General features: G+C 42.2%; 1 protein-coding gene and 1 long non-coding RNA gene across 6 annotated transcripts in view; both read right to left on the reverse strand.

Annotated features, from left to right (window-relative positions):
* Positions 1–16,193, reverse strand: part of CCDC141 (coiled-coil domain containing 141) — a 160,376-nt gene that overhangs the window by 113,313 nt on the left and 30,870 nt on the right. For all 5 annotated transcript variants that reach the window (XM_048870030.2, XM_048870029.2, XM_075117985.1 and 2 more), the window contains 2 exons: positions 14,324–14,432; positions 9,585–9,838 (listed from right to left, as the gene is read on the reverse strand). In XM_048870030.2, coding sequence (XP_048725987.2) covers positions 9,585–9,838; positions 14,324–14,432 — 363 coding nt within the window. The remainder of the gene's footprint in view (positions 1–9,584; positions 9,839–14,323; positions 14,433–16,193) is intronic.
* Positions 5,597–6,904, reverse strand: LOC142068554 (uncharacterized). The gene is made up of 2 exons (XR_012664392.1): positions 6,725–6,904; positions 5,597–6,343 (listed from the first exon to the last, which is right to left on the reverse strand). It is a non-coding gene; the product is annotated as an uncharacterized LOC142068554 (long non-coding RNA).

Below are 16,193 nucleotides of genomic sequence, written 5' to 3' on the forward strand. Positions count from 1 at the left end.
TGTTGAAACTCAGTGTTTTTCCTTCACTCTAGTGGGCAGCAGCAGCAGAGAGCATAGGGGAGACAGCTTTCGGAAAATCAGAAAAGAGCCTATCAGGAGCACACAGATTGTTTAGACAGTTCTTCCATAAATCCAAGCAGTTCTGGTGCATTAGTCACCGTTGGAGATTCCCAGTTATACTTGTGCATGCTGACATTCAGGGTTTGCTCAGCTTGTACTCTGCCTGATACTAAAAATGGAAACCCCTGTGCCTATATTTGAAATCAGCTTCCAAACACAGCTATGGCCCCAAACTGTATCGTGAGGACAGTAATGGTGAAATCGCTCCCCCAGTCTTGCATGCTGAACATCTTTCAGTAAAAAAGAACATACAGCTATTAACCCAGCCCACTGTGTAAAGATCAGCAGGAGAAAACATTCATTCAGGTAAAGATCCCACAACAGAACCTTTAAATGACTGCACTACTCTCCTTATTTTTACATCAATTAAATTGCTAGTAAATGAAATCCAGAACCAAGGGGTGACAGGGCTGTTAATCCTACCTTCTTAATGACACAAGAACCAAAAACTACAGGTGGTTAATGTTTTTTCTTTAAAAAGAAGGATCATTTCATGATTTTCTGTGTGTCTGCATGGACTTCAGATGAGGGTGTGCTATGCTGTCCCACAAATCTGACGTAGCTCTTATCTCTGCCCTTGACGCAACCTTTTACCCAGGGACCATGAATATCTTAAGTTTAATTTATTTGTTTGTCTCATATATGCATGATTGGCACAATTGAGAAAAATTACATTCCTAAATCTTCTCGCCGAGAAAATTAATTATGCACAAAATAGCCCAATCTGCCTCTGATTTTCATTAATGAAGGAGATTATCAGCAAAATAAGATGCTGCTGTTTCTGAAAGGAAGGTCAGCTCTTTAAATGTAAAACAAGGTACATTTTTACATATTGAAAATACTGATAAAGAAAAATATGTTATGATTATGCTTATCAGACCATCGCATTCCAATTAGAGGCAGAACGAAGGTGCTGCATTTTTAGTTCTTTGGGGCAATATATTGTGATCTTTACATTTGCTTAGTTTCTCTTTCAAAAACCAGATCAGGGAGACTTCTGTGCTTTATACTTATCCTTTGAAAAACACAGGCAGTATTAATGGTAAAAATCTACTCTCACATCTTCACAGCAGAGCTTGACTCCAATATGCTGCTCTCCCTATGTCTCCCAAACTTCCATTTGCGTCAATGAGAGTTCAATAGGCTGCTCTCCTTAGATGTATAGGACTCCACTTGACACTAATGGGAGTTCAGCACACACAGGGAGAGCAAAATATTAGGCTTCAGATTTGCCGTTAGGCTATGAGAACCAGTACTTAAAAATGCATATGTATAAGTCTAAAAAAAGATACTTTGTCACAAAGTTTCTACTAGTTCATTTTCCAGAGTATTTATTGTTCCATAATTGTGCATGAATGTTATGTAAAGTGCCTGACTGACACCTGTCAGGTCCATAGTTAGAACCATATTGCAAGGACTTGACTCTGCCAGCTAGTCTGCATCAACCTTGGACCACAGCTGGGCATGAGAAGGCAGGTCGTTGAATAAGCATTCTATCTGCGCTACAGCCCGTCTCCTCAAGCAATCACCAAAGTTGCCAGTAGATGTCAGCTGTAATGGTGGTGTTTGTGATGTCAACACCCATTCTGCAGAAAATGGACATACACACACATGCCACTAAACAGCAATCAGATTAAAATGACCCGATGTCCTGATATTATTGGGATCATTCCAATATTATCAGGATCATCCCAATATTAGGGGCTTTGTCTGACATAGGCACCTCTTATAGCCTATTACCCCCTCTCCTGTACCATTTTTTCACACTTGTTATCTGGTCACCCTAAACCAGGTAGTAAAGATTTTCCAGATGTTCCCAAACTGGGCTGGATTCAACTTGGCACCCTGTAAGTGAAACATAATTGTCCTTTAATGTTTAGGGCAACTAGAAATCTGTGGTAAGTTTTACCAAATTTTCATTCTCCCCCACCCCCGAGGTCTTGGGGAGATTCTGTAGTACGGTTTTAAATCAAATTCATTCAAAGTATTTCCCCCTTCCTTACCCAACCTAAGATAGCAAAGTATTTTGCAGAGATTCTTCTGTTTTGCACTCCTCTCCCTACTTGTAAGTTATTGAAATAGCTGGATAAAGCTGGGATGACCATGTAGTTGATGAAAGCATCACAGCTAGGAGTACTAACTCCTGGTACTTCCAAGCTTTGAAGGAGGATTTAGAGAAGGACCCTTCTTCTTGGAAAGTGAACTTTGTGATAAGATACATTTCCAACCAACTTGGCTAAATTTGTTTTGAAACTTCAGTTGTAGCCACTGAGAATTTATCACAGATACTGAGAATTGAAATAACATTACTTTTTAAGGTATGTTCTTTTGCTGGACAGATCCTGGTGATATAGACAAAGCAGCAGCCAAAGCAGAATTGAATAGCATCATGCCTCTCAAGTGTTAGACGATATTTCATGATTTTCATAGTAAAGGCTGTGGCCTCTTATTTAGCAGTTTCTCTTTTTACAGTATCTTGGTTAAAAAAGGGGATTTGTTCCAAGCGATCACTCTATAGCCACAGACTGGGAAGATAACACTTCCATAGGAACACAGGATTTTTCATAGAGGATAGTTATCCATCTAGCCATGATGATACCAATAAATCCAGTTTTGCCTCTGGCAATTACTAATACTTGATGCTTCAGAATAAGATTAGCAGCTCCCTAGAGTACCTAGTCAGCTGTAAAATGTTTTACTTGGGGGATCATATACAGACTACGCAAAAAAAGGTAGAGCTGGTTTTGATGTATAAGGTACATAGCCCTGCAGAATCAATATTATAGGCAGAGCTGGAGTGCATAGCACTGCCTACAATTAAGGTTGCCCAACACCTTCCATTAACTTTAAACATTTAGACTGAAATTCTGATGAGTGCCTGCCTCGGCTGAATTTTTAGGAAATTTTCAGTTTAAAGGGCTTAGCTATTTCTGAGAGTTTGTCTACATGGTTTTTTTGTTTTGTTTCGGTGGATTAGGTCTGGGTGCACTAATAGTTGCAGAATAACGATTTCAAGATAATTGCATCCATATGGCTGCTTTTACCTACTTCCCACTGAATCAGAGTGTATATCTGGAACCGACTTCTTTTGGAATATGCACTAAGCATTCTTGGCTGGGATCCCATGGTGTTTTGTCCCACTATTGGGCTCTGTGCATTCTAGGATTATTATTATTTTTCTTTTTGGTGGTGGTGTACTGTAAGATACTTACTGCAAGCTCCCAGAATTCCGGGACTTGGGGGTCACAGTAGCAAATTCTCATGATTCCTCTCCTGTGATCTTATAATTCATTTGTATTTTGCAAGCAGGGCCAACTACAAAACTGCTGTCAGCCAGCCTGGAGGGAATTCTGCTTTGTGCCATGGTCCAGGCACTCGTTAATACACAGAGGCAGCTGCACATGTATATGCGATCACATACCTGGGTCATTTTGGAAGCCAGCCACTGCACTGTCAACCTAATTTCATTAAAGGAGGAGGAAGAAATCAAGCAGCTAATTGTAGAAAAACTTTGCCTGGAGCAGCTTCACTTGACTGAGTGCCATTTCTGGACTCATGAAAGCAGCATTGACTGGTGGAAATGGATAGGGATGTAGTCCTGGGATGACCTGCAGTTGAGGAAGAATTTCTGGGTGACAAAGGGCACTTTCCTAGAGTTCTACGCTGAACTCATCCTCAGGGTACCAACGTGCGAGCTTCCTTCAGAGTGGAGAAGCATGTGGCCATCACCATTTGGAAACTTGCCAACTCAGATTGCTACCAGTCAGTAAGCAAGCAATTAGGTGTTGGTAGATCAACTGTCCGGGCTGTTGTCATGGAGCAGTGTGCTGCTACAAAGATGCTGCTAGCATGGGTCAATGTTTGGCAAAGCACAGGAGGCTATTGGTGGATTTGCATGGCTGGAATTTCCAAATTGTATAGGAGGCATTGATGAAACCCATGTGCCTATTCTTTACCCCCACCTCAGGCCTCAGAGTTCATGAGCAGAAAGGGGTGCATCTCCAGGGAGCTCCAAGGCTTAGAACAGAGGTTCTCAAACTGTGGCTCGTGAACCACCCATGGTCCATGAGCTCCATTCAGGTGGTGCGGGGATAGTTCCCTCTAAAGAGTGCACTTGGGCTGCACCCTAGCAGGTGTGGCTCCACTAATTAGGTGCCTGGACTCTGGAGAAGACGCACGGTGAGGTGGTGGCCTTGGGGGTGGGGGGATAGGGAGTAGGTGGGAGCGGGCAGTAGTGTGAGAAGAGGGGGTGGTGGGAATTTGGGATGTGCAGGGCTGTGGCAGCCAGAGAAAGAGGTGACTTTCCCCAGCTCCAGGGCTAGGGCTGCAGCTGCTGGGGAGAGATGGCCCTCCTTCCCAGCCTCAGCTGTGTGGCTGGGGAGAGATCCCCCTCTTTCCTAGCCCAAGCTTGGGGGCTGCGGTGTGGGGGGAGAGAGGAAGAGACAGCCCAGCTCGGGGCTGCTGTGGCGGGGGAAAGAGAGCACATCCATCGCATTCGAAAGGTAAGACTAAAGATATTAAAATATGAGTTGTGTGCTTTTATTTGTAGAACAAAAACACATTAATTATTAAGGTTTTTTTAATCTAGCGCTTTTATCCAAAGTGCTTTACAATAGGTAGCTAACAGTACCAACAACATTTGGAAAGATCATTAAGTGGTCCACCGAGACCCTCAGCAATTTTCAAGCGGTCCATGAATAAAAAGTTTAAGAACCACTGGCCTAGAAAATTCATCAGTGTTAATGTGGGGTGGTCTTGAAAAGGTCCCAGTTTCTAGGATCTTTTGAAACTCACATCTGTTGTCTTTAATAAAATATGGAAATTTTGCTCCCATGGCTACTATGGATATAAATGGCAGTGTCATTCTTCTGGTCATTCTAGGAGACCCAGCTTACTGTCTGCTTCCCTGGCTTATGAAGCCATTTACTTGACACTTGGACAAGAGGAGGACCTGTTCAACTACATACCCTGAGAAGCTGTAGAATGACAGTGGAGTATGCATTTGTAAGGGACAGGAGTTACCTCATGATGAAGCTGGAGGCTGCTGAGAAATATCTACCTCATGGGATAACTTCTTGTTGTATTTTGCACAACTACTGCGAGCACCTCATCAGTGGGTAGAGGGCAGAAGTGAAGAGACTTTCTGAATGCTGTGATCAGCCAGAAAGGCTTCCTCTGAAAACTGCAGCAAATCTTCAGGGCCATAGGATCAGAATCCCCCATGCTCCTACTTTGAAGCTAAAGGCTGAAATGTGTCAATGTAATTTGATTACACATTGTAACAGAGTTTCTTTACTCTATGTGTATGAATTTAGTGAAACAGAAGTGTATTTTGCTTTTTAAAAATGCTTTGTGCAATGATTTTTTGGAGAGGACATTTTATTTGGTCTCTGGGACATGTATTTTATGAAACTCTGGTGAGTCTTGTCAAAAATAAACTGTATTGATCAAATCAGTCCAATATAAAAATCATGGATTGAACAAAACTGTGCAAATTTTTATTCACTGTTACATAAACTAGTGCAAATGTCAGACGAGATTACAATGAAGATTTGGGCCCATGCCATATAGCGTGGAGTACACATATATGTGCTGTACTAGTCACAAGCATGTGTTCATGCAAGATTTCTGACGGTTGCCTCTGTACGGAGATGTAGAATAGTGCCAGAAGAAACTATAGTTTGTATTGTATTGTATTATTGTAGGGATGAAGGAGGGATCCCAGAATTCACTGTCTTCAGAGAACTACCCATAGCAGGAGCATTAAGAATGTACTGCTGCTCCCAGTATCCATTGTTCTCCATGGGCTACAGGACATGGCTTGAGTGGACATACTATGTCAAAACAACAGTCCATCTAGCCCACTATCCTATCTACTGACAGTGGTCGGTGCCAGATGCTTCAGGGAGAATGAACAGAACAGGGCACTCGGGGTCGTGGTGCTGTGGCAGAACATTGTCCCAAAATGTTCTCCATCAAGACAGTCTGGTTTTGCATCGGCTTCAGGGGCGGTTTCTGCATGTCCATGTCTGTGTTCTTCCGTCTCTCCACAGAGAATTTCCCTCCACTCCTCTCTCTTTTTATCCCTCTTCTGGATGCTGTCACAAGGTCCCCAAACATTTCATCTTTGGTCTTCCTTTTCCTGCCCTGGAGATTAGTCAAGTGCTCTGCAGTTAAAGGTTCTGTTCTTGGTGGCTGCAGGTTGTCAAAGAAGCCGGGGTAGCTGACAAACAGAAAAGGCAGTTATTGAAGTAATTCAGGTCTTGAGGGCAGCAATGATGAAATTACTCTTTCCTCAGTTTTGAAATTCCATTCCTATAATCTCTTCCCAGTCTGGGGGCAACTTGCAAATGTTAAGACGTTTCCACATTACTTCCCCTTTGCCTAGGAACCCTGTTCTAATCCAAGGCTGCTGATATGGTGCATGGCTGGTGACTGGCAGCAGGGTTTGGAGGTTTAGGCTTGGGCTTCACCTGAGTTAGGGGTAGGCAGCAGGATTTGGGGGGTTGGATGGGCTGGAGGGTTTGAGAGGTAGGTGGGTGGGTAAGGGTTTGCTGGGGGGCAGGTTAGTAATTGCATGGACAACTCTGCAGGCAGTCCTTACATTGGAAGATGTTCCTCTGATCTGAGTCACCAAGAGGCAGTCAAATGGCTTATTCAAAAGGGCAACAGACAGACGGAAGATATGCAGTGATGTTATTCACCAGAATGGTCCCTCCAGAAGTGCTGCAGGACGGGAAGGGTCACTCTACTTATAAAGGTAGCCCTGAGAAGGCTGCTATGTCTTGCAGTGTTTGTGCCAAAATAAAGCATTATCTTTGCCTTAAATTCTGTTTTCTGTTACCTGCACTCGATACACAAAATGCACAGCTAAATAAGTACCGCTCTGCTGTATATTTTCTGAACCTGAGGGCTTAATGTTGTTGCGACTCTGATTACAACTAGCTGAGTGCCTTACAATCTCTGTGATTTAGTGTCTCTGTCTTTGGGAAATATACCTCATAAAATGCTAAGACAGAGGAAAGCTCAGGGCATTGTGAAGCGAAGTATTTTTTATATTATATTATTTTTTCTGTAGCTGGTGTTTCAGTAAACATGGCTACATTACAAGGTTGTTTTACAAAACCATTGTGGCACAACTGCTTTCATCAAGGCAATGGAGGTGAAATGTCCTATCCCCCACCCATGGTGGTCGATGGGGAAAAGAAGGGAGAGGGAGGTTGGAGGGTAGATACCAGCATGCTGGAGGGCTGTGGGAAATGAAAATATCAGGGAACCAACCCCTGCAGAGCTGGAATCCCCCATGTGGCCACCATCTTGAGCATGCTGGGAGCCAGGGTAAAGCTGAGCAGGCTCGGAAAGGCTCCTAGCTCACATTTGCCCAAAATGCCCATGTCCATCAGGCACTTGGACCAAGCATCTGGTAAAATCACTTATACAGTTTTATAGTAATGTAGCACATAATACTTACTGGCAGAGGTCCCCTTCTCAGCACTATCATGCTGGGAGTCCATCTGGGTTTCAGGTGCTGTTTGTTTCTCTGGGTCTGGCTTCAGCTCTTAGATTTCCCCTGGCCTTCACGGGAAATCTCCTCCTCAGAGTCCTGGTCGGGGTCCTCCTTGAGGCTTTCAGCACTTTCCACAACATACGGGGGCTCGGTGGTGGCCTTCCTGGCAAAAATCCAACCCAGCTCCTCAAAGTCGTGGAGCCCTGCCAGAGGTCCTGTTTCTGCCCTTGGTCTTTTTTGTAAGCCTGCCAAAGGTCCTTTCCTTGGCAATGGCATTGAGCTGTACCCTGAGAGTGATACAGCCATACACTTTGCTATATGCTCATGTACTTGTGCATTTTGGCAGCTGCTGTTAAGACAGGAGTGGACCATCTACTCTCCCTAGATAGCAAGGAAACCCATGACCTCTGCGCCGCAGCACCACCAGGCATGGCTGCTACAATGCTGATTACACGGAAAAGGATATACAGCTCCAGTACCGTGTAATTGCAAATAGGGATCTCCTAGTTGTGAGCCAGCATTTAAACAGGGCGGTAACGTCTGGCCAACATGACCCCAGAGCACTAGAGAGCACACAGGTAAACAGACAGGGCAGTCCTAGTGTGAAGCAATGCAGTTTGGGATACAAGTGGGAGGACTGAAAAGTTAATCCGAAATACAGATGCTTCCTTTTTCTGTACAAACTCATTCTGAAATGAACCTAATCCATTTTCAAAGTGGATTATCCAATTCGCACTAATTGGCCACTTGATTCAGAAAAAGAGTCACACTGTGTGAATGCGAGCCCATTTTAACTGGAAAAAAATGCAGTTAGTGTGAGATAAACCCCACTGTGTAGACAAGCCCAGGAAACTTTTTTTGCCCATGTTTAAAAAAATGTCGTATAACTGTTTTATTGAGAAGCTCTATCACCTCTGTACTTTGGAGAAAGGGTTTGAAATTTGGCAGGGAGCTTGCTCTGGTATCAAGGATGTGTTGTTTGCTTTTCCTTTGAAAATTCACCCAAATTTGACCAAGTTCAGAGCCTTTAAAAAACTCAACTTGCACATATTAAGTAGAGACTTGTTAGAGTTTGGCAGCCACATTGCCCAAAGATTCCATCCTCACTGAGCACACTCCACCCCAGCGATGCAGGAGTTGAGCAGGACTTGCCCCTGCCTGATTTGAATGCAAAGGGGTGGGAGGATAGAAACAGAAGTGGGGAGGAAGCTGAGGAGGCAGGTTGAGCAGAAAGGGGGGGCTTGGGTATATATAGACACAGAGGGGAAGGAGGGCAAGAACTGGTGTGTGTGTGTGGCGGGGAAGTTGGATAGGAGCAGAGGGGGATGGAAATAGGAGCTGGGGGTGGGTTGACTGCAAGAGAAGGGAAAGGGACAGGCAGCGTGCACAGAGACAGAAGAGTACCACTAGAACACATTCCCCTCCAGAAGCTGGCACTGAACTGAGGAGTCCTGAGTCTCTGTATTCCTCTGCTTTTAGCAAATAGCTGTGAAACCACTGGCAAAGTATCTCTTTCTCCTTCTATTGACTGGTCCACAAAGAAGATGATAGTCTACTGCAGCCACCAGTTGCTCCATTAACTCATGTGACAAAGGTAAGTGCAGTGAAGCTAATGGTCTGAACCCTGCAGATAACCCATGTGTGTAGAGGTCAATATGATTCCATATGATAGGATTTCTGTGGGAGAGTTCAGGTTTTTTTAACTTAGAAAATTACATTAAAAAAAAAACGACATTAAAAGAACAGAAAGGTTGCAAAATCAAGCTGCCAAAAGTTAGGGAAAGGCCAGAAATAAGGTTGTGTAGGGAGACATGCTTAAAATTTAAATCAAAGTAAACAAATCAGTGTACCAAACTATCATCCAAATACACTGTAACCCCTTCTCCTGTAACTCTCCCCACCACATATAACAGTTTCCTGATTTTACTGTGGCTGGCCTAAGTGTTGGATATCATACCTGGTTTTCTTGGTGATGCCAATGACAAATTTGCAGAACCTGCTCTAGTCCTTGGCATTGCTGCTTCAGATATTTGTCCAGTTGCCTTCTCCTGTCTTGTAGCAGTTCAAGGAGACTGTCAATTTTCAAGCAGCTGCTGTGTGCTCCTTGAATCAACTCAGGGTTTACATTAGGCCCATCAGATTTGAATTCTTCTATGAATTCAGTCAGCTCGTGGCTTTTGTTTAAAAGAGCCAGTGACTTTTCCAAGAGCTCTGTAAGAATAAGATTACTCATGAAAAAACATGCTAATTTTTATTAATATACTCAATCTATAACTCATCTTTTAGCATATTTAAATATATATATTTAAATACTGGAAAAATGGTAAGTGATCAATATGGCTTCATCAAGCGCTCTTTAACTGAAAATCAGAAAGGAATCCTACAAAAAGTGGAATCATGGACAAATTGCTGACAATAAGTACGAAAGAATAGCATAAGCATATACAGACAAAATCAGAAAGGTGAAGGCAAAAAATGAGTTACACCTAGCCAGGAACATAAAAGGCAATAATAGGAGGTTCTATAAATACTTCAGGAACTGGAGAAAGATGAAGGAAAGTGTACTCTACTTCACAGGGAAGGAGAGCTAATAACATATGATATCAATAAGGGTGAGGCATTTAATGCCTGTTTTGCTTCAGTCTTCACTAAAAAAGTAAACTGTGACCAGATGACCAACACAATTAATATTAATAATAAGGAGGAAAGAATAAAAGCCACAATAGGGAAAGGATGTTTAGATAAGTTAGATGTATTCAAGTCAGCAGGGCCTGATAAAATTCACTGTAGGGTACCTAAGAAACTAGCTGAAGCAACCTTGGAACCACTAGCGATTATCTTTGATAACTCATGAAGGACAGGTGAGTTCCAGGGGACTGGAGAAGGGCCAACATTTAAAAAGGAGGAAAAGGAAGACCCAGGGAATATTAGACTAGTTAGAGTAACTTTAATTGTGGGAAGATACTGGAACAAGCAATTTGTAAGCACCTAGAGGATAGTAGGGTGGTAAGTAACCGTCAACATGGATTTGTCAAGAACAAATCATGCCAAACCAATCTAATTTCCTCTTTGACCGGGTTACTGAGCTAATGGATAGCAGCAGATTTGATATATCTTGATTTTAGTAAAGCTTTCAATATAGTCCTGCATGACATCCTCATAAGCAAACTAAGGAAATGTGATCTAGATTAAATTAGATTGAAAAACCATACATTAAGAATAGTTATCAATGGTTCGCTGTCCAACGGGAGTGTGTATCTGTCCTGGGTCTGGAACTACTAAATATTTTCAGTAATGATTTGGATAATGGAGTAGAGAATATTCTTATGAAATTTGTGGATGACACCGGGCTGGGAGGGGTTGCTACCGATTTGGAGGATAGGATTAAAATGCAAAGTGACCTTGGCAAATTGGAGAATTGGTCTGAAATCAACAAGATTAAATTAAATAAAGATAAGTGAAAAATACTACACTCAAGAAGGAAAAAAAATGTACAACTACAAAATGGGGAATAACTAGTTAGGCTGAAAAGGATTTGGGGGTTAACAATGTGATGCAATTGCAAAAAAGGCTAATATTCTGAGATGTATATACAGGCATGTCATATGTAAGACAAGGGAGGTAATTGTCCCACTCTACTCAGCACAGGGATCATCATGGCAGGTTGGATCAACATACTTCACTGACTCACAAGCTGCATTTCTGCTATTGTCCAGTAGCACGAGATCCCTTAGCAGATGTTTCAATGAGGAGAGGACTAGGGCTTTAGGTTTTTTTGGAATAAAGGTATTTCCAGGAGGGATTTGAAGGAGATAGTGATGTGGTGACTGAGGAAAGGAGTCTTAAGCATGCAATAAGGTGTGTAGATGAGAATTGCAAAAGTACCTGCAGGGGGTAGTTATGCATAGAGCTTGTGAAAAACAGAAAGTGAGAGTTCAGAGCATGAATGGAGACAAGAGCAGAGATGGACAGAAGTCGGATTATGCAGGGCCTCGTAGTCAAGGACAGGAAGCTTGAATTTGATGTAGTGCATATGGGGAAGCCAGCACAGGGGTTTGGAATGTGTCTGAACAAAGTGACAGGCTAAGTATTATGGAAATGATTTTGTTGTCACTAATATGGGTGTATTTGAGGGGGACTCAGTGAGAGTCCAGTTCCTCAGGGTAGAGGTGGTGAGAGAAATACTCAGGCATTTCCAAGGCCAATCATAGTTAGCTATGAAGAAGCTCCACTCTCTAGCTGAGCCCAAAGAACCTTCAGTATAAGCACTAGAACTGTCTGGAAACAAATTCCCAATCCAATGGAAAACTCTAAAAAAAATATCAGAATTCTCCATTGAATGTAAATTCCAAAATTTTATTTTGAAAACAGGTGAAATGACACTTTATTTTGACCTTTTCAAAATCTTTCTGAGGCTCCCTGAGCTGTCTGGAGCCCCAGGAGTCCACTAGAAGGATTGCCCCAGTGTCTGGGAGTCTGGAAATTCTGGCAGGCCACCTGAGAGGCCTCCAAGGGTCTGGGAGCCTGTAAATTCGGGCTGCCAAGCCATCAGGAAACCTGCCTTGTTTCTATCTGTATTTCACTGAAATCATCACATACCTGTGGAGCGTTTTGATTTAGGCCAATTAGCATTTTCCAACAGAAAGATGTTCCATCAGAAAATTTCCAACCAGCCCTAATAAGCATCTGAACAAGTCTGAAACAATCCATCTAGCAGAGGACAGTAGTACACAAAACGTTTATTACAAGATGACATCCTGCACAAGCTGTCCTAGGTCTGCTACTACTTTTGGATGAAGTGACCAACCCTTTGTTTCTTAGGTTTCTCCATAAACGTTAGAATAAAAACTTGGAATTTAACAGGGATAATTCTAAAGCAAAGTCGCTCATTTCCCCACCCCCAATCAGGTGCACTCCCAGCACACAGCTAAGTTTCCTTTTTAAACTTAAAGACACTTGTCACCATAGCCTGGTAGCTCCAACACTTTGTAAAGAAGGTCATTCTTTCCAGCAACTTTACTGCTGAGTAAGTAGGCTGTGCCTTTCTCATAGAGACAAATATAAACATGATTTTCATTAATTATATGACCATTTATCCTCCAAATTCTTAGCACTTTGGAAAGATATAAACAAAGAAGAAAGGGAGCATTTGCTACCTCTTCTATCCCTCTAGGTAAGAGTCATGCTTCTCAAGCCTATCTTTCCTCTGGCAAACAATTTCATTTGATTGTTTCAATTATGAACCCTCTTGTCAGCAATGACAATCAATCACTGTCAGGTATTCCAAGCTAAAATTGCTGTGTGATGAGCACTTCAGCCCAATAAAGATTGAATTGGGACCACCAAGCCCATATTAAAGTTACCTGAGCTCCATTCACTACAGTCTCTTGAGTAGAATTGCATCTGATTCAGAGTGCCAGCATTTGAAGCAGCTAGATTTCTTATACGATGCAAAAATGTTCAAGGTGCTACTCTACTACTGAACAATCAACTACAGTTTATATTTTCTGCCAGTTGTTAGGTTTCCTATAACAGGTTTCCATTAACATTTAGTTAAAATTACACGGCTGGAGTGTATGGATTTGTGAAAAAAAAAAACAGATTTATGAGGGATTACAGTCTTTTACAATAGATTGCAATTGTACTTAGTTGTGCAAAGAGATTGCTTCTGAGATGGTGGGAAGGCACCTGCCCCCACTTTTAAAAGATTAGTGTGTTGGCATGGCAGAAAATGCTTCATACAAAGACCTTGATTTTAACATTAATGACCCATCTGCTGCATTTCTTGTAAAAATTTGTCTAGCATCGAGAAGAAAACATAGATGTGCAACTGAGAGATACATGAGGTATTGTGGGAGGTGAAGTGGGTGGAAGACTATTTCCTGGCTGCGATCTGACTGCCTGTAACTTCACTTTAGGCTGTTAATGGAACCTCCCTGCACATGGTGACAAGACAATTCAGCAGGGGAGTTATACAGAGGGCAGCTCTACAAAGCCAGAAGCAGACATCAGGGAAGCCAGTACAGACAGCTGGAGTCTGAGGTTGTCTCGAGGCCAGCAGTAGCTCATTTCCCAGCCCACTCCACTCCTCTTACCCCATACACTTCCAAAAAGCTCAACTGTTATGTAGGAGCCTGCATATGTCACACAGTGTTCCACGGTGTGCACGCCCAAGAGGCTGTGGGATGGCTATGAGAGATTGGCACCAATGCAATATCCCCTGCCCCAAGCTTCTAGAATAGCTCAACCCTGGGGCACAGGATTATAGCAGGCCAGCTGGTAGCCACCGAGAATGCTCCCACCTCCACTTTCACCCCACAGGAAAAGGCAGCTGGACGAAGTAGTAGTGTGGGGAAGCCAGGAGGGGGAAGAGTTAGAGGAGCCAGGAGAAGTAATGGAAACAATAGGGAGGCAGCAGAGGGGAGAAGAGAGAGAGCTGGAACAGTTGTTTAGGGAACCATTATTAATTAACAGTGCTTGGCAGATCAGTATTTAGCAGGTATGACGTTGCCGAGCACTGAGCAAAACTCTCTCTCTGAGCTCTCTTTGCAATTAAAGAAACTGCCATAGCAAACATGATTTCATAAAAGAAGAATTTATTTGGGGAAACCAAAAATATGCTTCAAAGCCTAGAAATTCAACCGACTAACCATGTGACTGTGAGCTATTGGCCAAAGAAAGGAACCCGTGCCTTACCTTTCGTGTGCTGCTCATGCTGATGAAGGAGCTTTTCCAAAGACTCAGTGTTCTCAAACTCCTGGGCATTCTGAAGGAAATCCTCCACTTGGTCAATTTTAATAGCAAACTGCATTAGGAATACAAAGAGAGAAAAAGCATAATACAACAATCCTTAGAGCCCAGTATGTTACAGTACATCTAACCTATGCCTCTGGGGACAACTTCTCAGACTAGCAAAGAACGGTATCAAATATTTCTGATGACTTTCAATTACAACTTCCCAGTATAAATTTTTGGGAGCAGCTGTTTGTCCTCCTATGGTCTCTTGGCCTCCAAGTTCATTGATAAAGTGCTCTTAAAGGCCCGCGTGAATTTTAAAGATTTTTTTTTAAAATCCTCCTAATCAAATATTGAATGAAGCTTTCCCCATCACAATCAATTTTTATCCAAGGCTCCCCTCCAGATCCTCTCTGGCATATTAAAATCCAAATTCCAACCATCTTCGGGGAAAACTTTGGAGGCAGAAACAATCTTCAATCTGATTTTTTGAAGATAAAAATTGGTAGTCAATTTAAACCCACTAATGTTATTGTAAAACATTAATAAGCAAATTACAGTGAGGTCATAGCACCATGATTGTTAAGGTTGAGACTAGCTTACTGCTGAACAGCTGGTTTTTCTAAGTGCTCTAAAATCCAAATACTTTCTCAGATTGTCCTGAAAATTTCTGGGTCTCCTGGGGCTGCAGGGTAGAGTTAATGGTCCAAATCTGAGGTTATTTGATCTAGGGGTTCTGGAGATAGAGCCACCTATTATGATGTCAACATTTTACAGTTCTTATAACTTTTTGTACACAGTTGGGACTCAAACTATAGCTCTGAACTTCTCTAAACTGGAATCACCTGCTTAGGACTGATCTCAGCTATAGGAAGCCATATTTAAAAAGTTATTTAGAGTAAAAGTTGGAATGACAATGCGGCTCAAGCCAAGCTGACAAGGCATAGAAACTGATGATGTTTGCTTTAAGTCTGTATTTTTTGGGTTTTGTACAGGTGCCTTTGATGTTCTGGAAGGGTACGAGGCACTGCTGGTCAACCTTAACTGTGCATTAGCAAAGATCTGTGACAGTGAATTAATATTACAGCTTACATCAAGTTATTCTTTTGGCTAATTGTATCCTCTATTTCTGGTGTCATACTGTTCCTTCGGTGGGATAAATGCTTAGTTGTAATTATTAGAGCCATTACTAGACCCTGACTCGGAACACCCCTGAACTTTGGATCAGCATCCAAACCCAGACCAGAATCTGAATTCTGCAGATGACTTCTATCCTTATAAGTGTGACCAGCACCCCAGACCTGAGCACATCAAACACTGGGTTGTTCAAAATCTAGACTTGAATTTTGCATCTTTGTGCCATCTCTAGTAACTGGATTGCTAAATTAAGGAAGACCAAATCATTAAAGTTCGCACTTGGACTTCAGTGTTATCAAGAATATGATGAAATTAGAAAAGAAGGTGAAAATTAAACTCCCTGCTTTGCTTGCCTATTCTCACATTCTACCCTTTTACTCATGATCTTTATGCTACACAACAAATCCATTATGCTTCAACATTTGGGATCTGAATTTGATTTTCATTAAAGAATATCCTTGATATAATGTTTGTGCTTTATCATAATAAAGCAAAGATTTCACAGAATTGCATGTTGTCAAGAAAAACATTTCAAAAATAGGTTTCAGAGTAACAGCCGTGTTAGTCTGTATTTGCAAAAAGAAAAGGAGTACTTGTGGCACTTTAGAGACTAACCAATTTATTTGAGCATAAGCTTTCGTGAGCTGCAGCTACATGTGATGAAGTGAGCTGTAGCTCACAAAAGCTTATGCTC

Source organism: Caretta caretta, chromosome 11 (assembly GCF_965140235.1).
Source record: "Caretta caretta isolate rCarCar2 chromosome 11, rCarCar1.hap1, whole genome shotgun sequence".
Lineage (NCBI taxonomy): Eukaryota > Metazoa > Chordata > Testudines > Cheloniidae > Caretta > Caretta caretta.